General features: G+C 31.0%; 1 protein-coding gene across 1 annotated transcript; it reads left to right on the top strand.

The window, feature by feature from the left end:
• Positions 1 to 90: 90 nt before the first annotated feature.
• Positions 91 to 1777, top strand: LOC133699599 (transcription repressor OFP5). Its single transcript, XM_062122899.1, has one exon. The coding sequence runs from the start codon at positions 383 to 385 to the stop codon at positions 1676 to 1678; it is 1296 nt and encodes a 431-aa protein (XP_061978883.1). The 5' UTR covers positions 91 to 382; the 3' UTR covers positions 1679 to 1777.
• The last annotated feature ends 8928 nt before the right edge of the window (positions 1778 to 10705 follow it).

Here is a 10705-nt window from a genome sequence, read left to right as displayed (position 1 = left end):
AAGGGCTTCCCATCTGAGCATGGGTTTAGGCATGAATTCATTTCCATGTACAAATCATAAAGTGAAAAAAAGAAGCCAAAGTGGTCACAAGATTAAGGGCGGGTGCCTCTTTTGAAAAAAAAAAAAAAACTAGCAGCAGAAAACAAAGTAAGAAACCCACGTCCCTATTTATAAGCCTCTAACTGTCCCAAACTGCTACAGCTCTCTCTCTCCCCCTCCCATTAACATCCCATTCAGTTTCTTATCATCATCTCCATCTTCTTCTTCTTCTCTTGGCAACTGGATAACCTTAAAAAAAATCAAGCTATTCTCATCCAAACAAAAGAAAGAAAACTACTCCATAACAAACAGGAAAAACCCTGTTTGTCAGAAGTAGAAAAGGATGAAGTGGGGTAGGAAAAAAACCCCATCTTCTTCGCGCCCTTCTTTAATATCTCATGTTTTCCCCACTTCCTGGCTAACAAAGTTCAAGCACATGAGCATCAACCCAGGGCAAGAACATGCAAAAGCGAAGCAAAAAGGGAAATGGAATTCTGTTTCCGCAAGTCCATTGTCATTTGCTCGTGGTGAAGGAGGAGGTAGATTCTATGGAGGGGATGGCGATGCTTTTTGGAGACTTTCTTTTGGTGACGAGAGTGCTAGCACAGGTGCTTTGAGTTCATTTCATAATGATTTGGACAGTGAGCTCCAGGCTCCACCATCAAGTTGTCACAGCTGTAGATCAAACGCTACAAGGGTAAATAATAGAAAAGAAGACAAAATCAGGTTCAGCAACAAGGTTTCCGAAGCAAGGAAAATGAGAGGACTGCCAAGAGAAATTGAGATTTTGCCTGAAATGGATGCATGTATAAGTGAAAAGGTAGCAGAAATCAGAACCCCAAGGTTGAGGGTTGAGAGAGAGGAGAAATTGAGGAAAACAGATCAAAGGGTTTTCGAAGCGCGGCAGTTCAAATTGGATGGAGAATCGTATGAAGCAGAGAGGGTATCAAGAAAAGAGACATCAAAGAATATTTCTGAAACGGAATCAGAAAGAACGATTGGGAGGATAGAGAGAGAGGACTGTAAGTTGACAGCTTCTCATTCAAAAAAAGATTTCTCCACTCATCTAAGAAAGACTAAAAAAGACTTTGTATTTGCTGCTCAGAATGAAAGTGATGGATTTTCTGTTGAAAATTTGAGTTCTGAGTGGCAAACGTTGAAAGACATGAAGATTGAAGAGCTCAAGACAAAGAGGGAGAAACAGAGAAAATCTCTGTACATAAACAGAGAATTGCAGAGGAAAAAGAAAAGTAAAGTCAGGGCTATTTCTCCAAGAACAGCTTCAAAAGTCGAAATCTGCAGAATAAAAGCACTTGAAGACATGAAGAAAGCCAAGATGAAAAAGAAGAAAAAGGCCAGGGAGAAAAAAATGGAGGGATTCACAGGCCTAGAGAATTTCGCTGTGGTGAAAACCTCGTTTGATCCACAGAAGGACTTCAGAGATTCAATGATTGAAATGATTGAGGAGAAGAGAATTAGCCGGTCAGAAGAGCTTGAAGAACTCTTGGCGTGCTATCTGACATTAAACGCTGACGAGTATCATGATCTTATTGTCAAGGTATTCCGGCAGGTATGGTTTGATCTGAACGAGGCCTGCTCTGATACTGAACTAGAGAATGAACAAGGTTACGATGAATAACCGCATTAGTCAGTTAATTATAGCAAGAAACTTGTAAATTTCCTGTAAATTGCTAAGATATTACTGTTATAATATGATGATGCCTCTAATTAATTATCATTCCATGAAAAATATCATCATAACTTCAATGCAGTAACAATTTCAAGAATTAGTGCTATTAAAGTTTGTGTACAAATGTCCACCATAATCGAAGGGATGCACTGATGAGGAAAGGAGATAATTAATGTGTTATAAACAGTACACAGCTAATTGCTTGCAACACGTATTGATGCTTTAGCATTCCCATCACCTATCATGCTACGAATCTTTAAAGAGTGAGAGAAACCCTATCCTCTCACAAGTACCAAGGATCGCCGTGCAATGTCAATAACTTACATTCAACATCTATGAGCGGGAAGGCAGCAAAGTGGCAAATCCATGTATAGTTCGGTTTACATAATCTAGTGGAGCATTAACCCGTGCTAGGTTGAGGATCCAGTTAATTTAATATATATATATATATATATATATATATATATATATATATATATATATAAAAAAAATTAAACTGAATAGGGTTGACCTGATTGACTTTAGAAGTTTAAAAACAATCTAGACGACTTGTAAAAATATAATTTTACTAAAAAAAATTCAAGATGATATTTTCTTTAATATTACAACAACATATTGGATTGACTTTGATCAACTCGGGTTAACATGTCAGATTTACAACCTGGGTTATGAGACTATGATAACCTTAATGCTATTATAAAGTCTAATTCTCAATACTCAATGTTGAAGGATTAAATTAAAAAACAATTCAATTGAAAAAATATCTAAAAAAATGATCTTAGTTAACTTGTCAAGCACACATCCTCGGTCATAAGAAAAAAATAACTCAACAGAAAGCAAATCGAAATAAATTACAAAGTTCAATTCTCAATCAGCCCGAGTCAAATTGTCAAACTTATGACTCGAGTCAAGAGATCAAGATAACCTAATAGAAAAAAATAAAAAAAGACATGTTTTAACTCGGGTTAGTCTGCTAAATCCACGATTTTGATCATGAGATGGAGATAATCTGGTAAAGAGCAAATTAAAACAAATTATAAAGCTCAATTCCTAATCGACCCTATTAGACCTAATGTTGAATGATAAAGTTTGTAAAAAATTTAATTAAAAAATGATACAAAAAATAAGTCAAGTTAACTTGGGTTAACTCACTAAGCACTATTCACGGATCATAAAAACGAGATAACCTAATAAAAAACAAATCATAAAGTCTAATTCTCAATCAAACACAATATTAAATGATGATATTGAAAAAAAAGTCAATTTAAAAAAAAAACCTGAGTCAACTGGGTTAACTCGCCAAACTCGCTACCCGAGTCATAAGATGGGGACAACTTAATAAAATGAAAATCAAATATTAAAAGACTCGTGACCCAAGTCATTAGATCAAAATAACCTTTTAGAAAAAAAAATACAACCCGATTTAATCGGGGTTAAAATGTTAAAACCCATGACCCTAATCAAGAAACCAAGATATCCCCGTAGAAAGAAAATCAAAACATATCATGAAGTTCAATTTTCAATTTACCTAATGTTAAATGATGAAATTGAAAAAAATTAATAAAAAAAGATATAAAAAATGACTCAAGTTAACTTGGGTTAACCCATTAATCACCATTATCGAATCATGAGGCCGGAATAACCCAATAGAAAGCAAATAAAAATAGATCATGAAGCCTAATTCTTAATCAACTCAATATTAAATGATGAAAGTGGGAAGAAAAAGTTAATAAAAAAAAGGAAAAAAATGAGTCAACCAGGTTAACCCGCAATTCATGTAATAAGAGGGTGTTTGGAAGTGTAATTGTGGTTGCTTTTCAAAGTGCTTTTCACTCATAAAAGTGTGCCAATAATATTTTTTATTTTTTAAAAATTATTTTTGAGATCAGCACATCAAAAACATATTACTTCAAAGCAAAAAAAAAAAATTCAAATTTTTTTGGAAGCGCTTTTGAAAAGCACTCCCAAACGCTCTCTAAGAGTGGGATAACCCAATAAAAAAAACAAATATAATATTAAAAGATGAATTTAAAAAAAAGCATTAATAGAAAAAATGTAAAAAAACTATTATAATGAATAGTGCTTTGTGAGGAGGGGTACAACAAAAACCCCTCATCATTTAGTTTTTCTTGTTAATTAATGTGTCTCCTATAATGTCGATGCTTTTGAAAAGAAATACACATATGATATTTTGAAAAACATTTTTAAATGCAACGTGAATGCAATTGAAAGAATAGTCACATATCCTTTCTTTTCTAGATAATGCTCCACTTATATTATAATACAAGTAGCTTCAACTTCAATATTTAGACTCCTCTAACATTTTATGCACCTTTATAATCTCTCATAATCTTTGCATAGATGCTAACTTGTTTAAGAGTTTAAAATAATCAATATCATTTTATGCACCTTTATAATCTCTCATCATTTAGTTTTCCTTGTTAATTAATGTGTCTCCTATAATGTCGATGCTTTTGAAAAGAAATACACATATGACATTTTGAAAAAAAAAAATTAATGCAATGTGAATGCAATTGAAAGAATAGTCACATATCCCTTCTTTTCTAGATGATGCTCAACTTATATTATAATACAAGTAGCTTCAACTTTAATATTTAGACTCCTCCAACATTTTATGCACCTTTATAATCTCTCATAATCTTTGCATAGATGCTAACTTGTTTAAGAGTTTAAAATAATCAATATCATTTTGAGAGCGTCATTACAACTCTTGGCCAATTCTACCTACTAAGGTTTTGAAGACACCTAAAAAAAACTTCTAAGCAAATAAAGCTTCTTTTCCTCACACTTCTATTTTTTTTACAAGCTACTTAACTTGTGTATAAGCCTGTAGACATCAAATCCCACGTGCTAATATACTTCCTCAAAAGAAATTTTAAAGACATTGATAGCCTTCTCAATCTTTTACTTTACAAAAGTAGCAAGTAAACTATTGGGTTTATTTTAAATCATGTGTCCAAATGAGAAAATAAACACTCATGTGCTTAGTCCATATATAAAAGTCTAAAGTTATCATATTTTAGGGTTAAAGTTTATTTGTAAATGCTTTTATTCTCTACACTTTGGTGGCCATGGAGAACAGATAATAGGTGAGTTTTGAATTACTTTAGGATCTTGGATGAGAGAAAAATTTTATATGACACCTTGTAGTCTTATATTTTTTCATAATAAATTTCCTTTATTGTCTTGCTCATAGGGTAGGTCTAAGTTGCTAAATCATGTAAATTTTGTGTTTTCTCTTGTGTGATTCATTGTGCTTATTTTTTTTATATTTCTATACTTTTTAATTAGTTTGAGATTATAGGGTTGTTTGCATAACAAACTAGTATTAGAGCTTGCTTGATTATCAGTTGGCTTTCACGATGGTGATAAAAGTAACGTCGACGATGAAATTTGATATAGAAAAATTTAATGGTTGGAACAACTTCAATTCGTGGCATATTAAAATGCACGCCTTGTTAGTTCAACAATATTTATTCAAGGCACTTAAATGTGTAGACAATTTGACTAAAAGAATGGATGATGAGGAGGAAAGAAGATCTCATAGAACAGGCACATAGTGCTATTCAATTTTGTTTGTTTAATGAGAATCTGAGAAAGGTTGTTAAGGAGATTATAGTTACTAGATTTTGGACAAATTTGGAAACTCTTTACATGACCAAATCCCTGATAAATCGATTGTATATAAAGTATCAATTATATATTCTTTAGATGAAAGAACTTATGCATATTAAAGACCATATTGATGAATTCAATAGAGTAATTTTAGATTTATAAAATGATGATGTCAAGTTTAAATATAAGGACCAAGCTTTGATTTTGTTGTATGATTATTTTATTAATACTTTATTGTATGGAAGAGATAGTCTTAGTTCAGAAGATGTTAAAACTTCATTAAAATATAGGGAGTTGAAAAGGCAAGAGTAAGAGAGTTATAATGTTAATCATACAAAGGGTTTGATTATGAGGGGTAGAACAAATAATAAAAGGTTCAGGTAGTGGAGGAAGGTTTATATCAACATTAAAGTCTGGGAATATTAAATGCTTTGAATGTTATGAAGTGGAACTTTAGGAAGAACTATCTTAAATGAAAATATCAGAGAATGAAGAAGAAGATCTCTGATGCTGTAAATGTTTCTAGTGAAAGGAAATTTTTTTAATGATATTGAAAGTGTTCTAATTGTGTTTATTGGTATTTCGGGTGATGGATCAATTATTTATTTGGCTTTCACATTTAATATTTATCCTAATAGAAGTTGGTTTGAAACTTATAAAGTTGTCAATGATACTATTTTATTTGGAGACAATAAAGGACTTTCTATTATTGGTATGAATACAATTTGAATTAAGATGTATGATACAAGTGTTAGGACATTAGAGATTCGACATGCTTCAAAAATGAAGAAGAATTTAATTTCTTTAAGTATTTTTTTTATTTTTAAAGTTATGGTTATTCAACTAAAAGTGGAGTTTTGAAGGTTTGTAAAGGTGTTCTTGTTATGATAAAAAGAAAGTTGGTTAATGGTCCTTACCATCTTCAAGGTTTAATAATCATTGATTTAACTAGTTTATCATTTATGGTTGATTGGGATAATGGTCTGCTTATTTATGGCATATATGGTTAGAACATATAAGTGAAAAGGAATGATAAAGTTACACAAATGAGATTTGCTATGTGATTATAAAGTAGGTAAACTGGATTTATATGAGCATTATGTTTATGGTAAACATTATAATGTAAAATTCACAATGTTTATTCATCATACCAAGGGTATTATGGATTATATTCATTATGATCTTTGGATGTCAAAAGGTGAAACACAATATCTATTGATATTTATTGATGACTACTTGAGACAGGTCTGGATGTATTTTCTAAAAAGAAAAAGTGATGTGGTCATCACCTTTATAAAGGAGTTGCTAGACATTACACTATCAGGATTACACCACAACAAAATAGGGTTGTAGAATGTATGAAAATGACACTCTTATCAAAAGCACGTTATATGCTTTCATAAGCTAGATTGTTAAAGAACTTTTAGGCTAAAGCAGTTAACATGACTTATTATCTAGTGAATAGATCTTCATCAATAGTTTTAGAGTAAAAGACTTTATATAATGTATGGTTTAGTTCTTCTGTTGATTATTCTAAGCTAAGAGTATTTGGTTCTCCTGTTTATGCTTAGGTTAATAAATATAAACTTGGGCTGAAAGTGAGAAGATATATAGTTCTAGTTTATAATATGGGATAAAGGGATATCAATTATGGTGTGTTGATCCTAAATCACGTAAGTTTATTATTAGCAAGGGTGTAACCTTTGATGAGTATGTTATATTTCATAAGAAAAAGAAGTCAATTGGTATTGATGTTGAGATGGACCAAGGTACCAGCAAACATATGGAGCTTGAGGTTAGAGTTTCAAAGATAGTGCAAAAATATGCTTTAGTTGAGCTTATTGAGGAAGTGGTGCAAAATATTTTTGTTAAAAATGCACATGAAGAACAACCTTACAATATTGCTACAGGAAGACAAAAAATACAGATAAAATCATCAGTTAAGTATGGTTATGCTAATCTAGTTTATTTTGACTTGAATATTGCAGAAAATATTGATGATTATGAGCCTTATTCTTATAAAGAGAAAATTTCTTGCAAATAATTTTTTTAATGGATGATTATTATGAATAAAAATACTGAGTGTTTTTATATAAATAAGATATGCGAACTTTTTAAACCACCACAATGCCAGAAGATTATTGGGTGAAAATACTTTTATAAGAGGAAAGATGGAATCCCAAGGGTTGATGATACAAGGTTTATAACATGTCTAGTTGCTAAGAGCCTTATACAAAGAGAAGGTGTTAACTTTAATGAAGTGTTCTCTTAAGTTGTAAGGCATAGTTTCATTTTGGTTTTTCTTGCTATGGTTTGTTTGCTTAACTTAGAGCTTGAGCAACTGTATGTCAAAATAACTTTTCTATATGGTAAGTTGGAGGAGAGGATATATATATGCATAAGCCAGAGGTTTTCATTACTCAAGGTAAAGAAGACAATATGTATTTATTGAAGAAGTTATTATATAGCTTAAAGTAATCACCAAGGTAGTTGTATAAAAGGTTTGATACTTTTATGCTTAGACATGATTATTTTAGGAGTGATTGTGATAATTATGTGTATTCCAGTGAGCTTTTGGATGATTTATTTGTGTACTTGTTATTGTATATTGATAACATGTTGATTGCCTCCAAAAATATATTTGAGATCAATGGTTTGGAAAATCAATTAAGTGGTGAGTTTAAGAGAATGATTTATATGCAACTAAGAAGATTTTAGGTATAGAGATATGTAAAGATCAAAGTGTTGGCAAGTTATACTTGTCATAGATTAAATATCTTGAGAAGGTATTTGAGTGTTTTGATATGCAATACTGCAAGTCAGTGAGTACTATACTTACAACTCATTTTAGGTTATCTTTAAGCTTGTCACCAAAAACTAAGGACGAGAATGAGCATATTTCAAATGTTTCGTATGCTAGTGTAGTTTGAAGCATTTTATATAATATGGTTTGCACTCATCCAAACATTCCATATGTTATTAATGTGGTCAACATGTTTATAGAAAATCATGGTAAAGTTCACTAACAGGCTATGAAATGGATACTCTGTTATCTTAGAAGCACTACAAATATTGGCTTGATATATGACAAATGTAATGTCACTAAAAGTAATGTTAAGGGCTTTGTTGATTTAGATTACTCTAGTGATTTGAACAAAAATAGATTGCTGACATGTTATGTTTTCACTCTTTCAGGATGTGCCATTAATTGAAAAGCAATTTTACAATCCATTGTTACATTGTCTATAACAAAGGTTAAGTATATGGCATTGAAAGAGGCAGTGAAAGAAACTTTATGGCTGAGAGGTTGATTGGTAATCTTAGTTTGCCATAAAATTTGATTGTTATACATTGTAATAGCTAGAGTGTTATTCATCTAACCAAGAATTGGATGTGTCATGAAAGAACCAAACATATTGATGTCAAATATCACTACATTTTAGATATCATATCACAATGTGTTGTATTAGTGAAAAAAATTATTATAGTTGAAAACCCTGCAAATATGTTAACGAAGCTTATCTCTACAGTCAAGTTGAAGTATTGCTTAGACTTGATTAATTTATGTAGTACTTGAAAGATGTTTGGTGCATGTAATTATAAAGGAGTTCAAGTTTTGTAAGTTGGCTCAATTTAAGCCAAGGTTGAGATTTGTTGAGTTTGTCTTAAATTATGAGCTCAAATGAGAAAATAAACATCCATGTACTTAGTTCGTATATTAAAGGCCAACGTGGTCATCTTTTAGGGTTAAGCTTATCTGTAATTGTCTTCATTCTTTACACTTTAGTGGCTAGAGATAAGAGAGAAAATATGAGTTTTGGGTTACTTTAAGATCTTGGATAAGAGAACAATTTTATGTGATACCTTGTAATCTTCTACTTTCTCATAGTAAATATTCTTGATCATTTTACCTGTAGAATATGCCTAAATTACCGAACCATGTAAATTTCGTGTGTGCTTTTATGTGATTGATTGTACATGTTTTTTTTTAGAATTCTCTACTTGTTAATTGGTTGGAGATTCTAGAGATATTTTTGTAACATAAACCATCCCATCCTTGTTAGTAGTAAATGAAAGAAACATTATTCTTAGTTGGAAGGAATTCATACGCATGGACAAATGGATGGATGATACAAATACAAGAGTATAATGTTAAATTAGAAGAACATTGGATCATTGACCTGTGTTACACTGCGAGTCATGTCAATTTTTTCTTGAACATAAAAAAATATATTTAGATATTGCTAATTTTGTTTAGATGAAAAAAATTGAAACCATGTTGGAGTTGACCCAATATAACCTGGTTGACTTTATGGGTCCAAAAACAACCCAGATGACACATAAGAATGTAGTTTGACTAAAAAAAAATTTCAAGATGACATCTTTTTTAATATTAAGATGAAAACATATTGGATTGACTTGGTTCAACCCAAGTTAACATGTCAAATCCACAACCCGGGTTATGAGACTAATTCTTAATCAACCCAATATTGAATGATAAAATTAAAAAGAAATCAATTAAGAAAATGATCTAAAAAGAGGACTTAAGTTAACCTGTTAAACTGGTGATCCGGGTCATAAGACCGAGATAACCTTATAAAAAAAAATAACAAAGTCCAATTTCTTATTAGCCCAATGTTAAAGAATCAGATTAAAAAAAACAATTAAAAAATAACTTGAGTCAATCTGCCAAACCCATGACCCATATCATGAGACCAAGATAACTTCATAGAAAGAAAAAAAACATAATTTAACCCGGGTTAACCTATCAAATCCACGACTCTAGTTATGAGACTAAAATAACCCTATAAAAAGCAAATTAAAAAAAATTATGAAACTTAATTCTCAATCAACATTGTTGAACGATGAAATTTGTAAAAATTAAAATTGAGAAAATGATATAAAAATGAGTCAAGTCAATCTGGGTTAACCTGTTAAGCACTATTCCTGGTTTATAAGACCGAGATAACCTAATAAAAAGCATACCAAAGTAAATCATGAAGCCTAATTCTCAATCAAACATAATATTAATTGATGAATCTAGGAAAAAAACAAGTCAACTAGGTTAACTCATTAAACCCACAACTTAGGTAATAAGACAAGGACAATCCAATAAAATACAAATCCAATGTTAAAGAACTAGTAACCCAATTCATAAAACCAAGATAACCTCTTAGAAAAAAAAATATTGATTTAATCGGGGTTAAAATGACAAAACTCGCGAACTTGATCATGAGACCAAGATATCTCATAGAAAACAAATCAAAGCTTATTATGAATCTCGGTTTTCAACTGATCTAATATTAAATGATGAAATTGAAAAAAATCAATTAAAAAAAA

Source organism: Populus nigra, chromosome 7 (genome assembly GCF_951802175.1).
Source record: "Populus nigra chromosome 7, ddPopNigr1.1, whole genome shotgun sequence".
In the NCBI taxonomy this organism is placed as follows: domain Eukaryota; kingdom Viridiplantae; phylum Streptophyta; class Magnoliopsida; order Malpighiales; family Salicaceae; genus Populus; species Populus nigra.
This window is presented reverse-complemented; position numbering and strand designations above follow the sequence as displayed.

Excerpts from the sequence above, each read along its gene's own strand:
- LOC133699599 (XM_062122899.1), top strand. The coding sequence starts at position 383 with ATGAAGTGGGGTAGGAAAAAAACCCCATCTTCTTCGCGCCCTTCTTTA.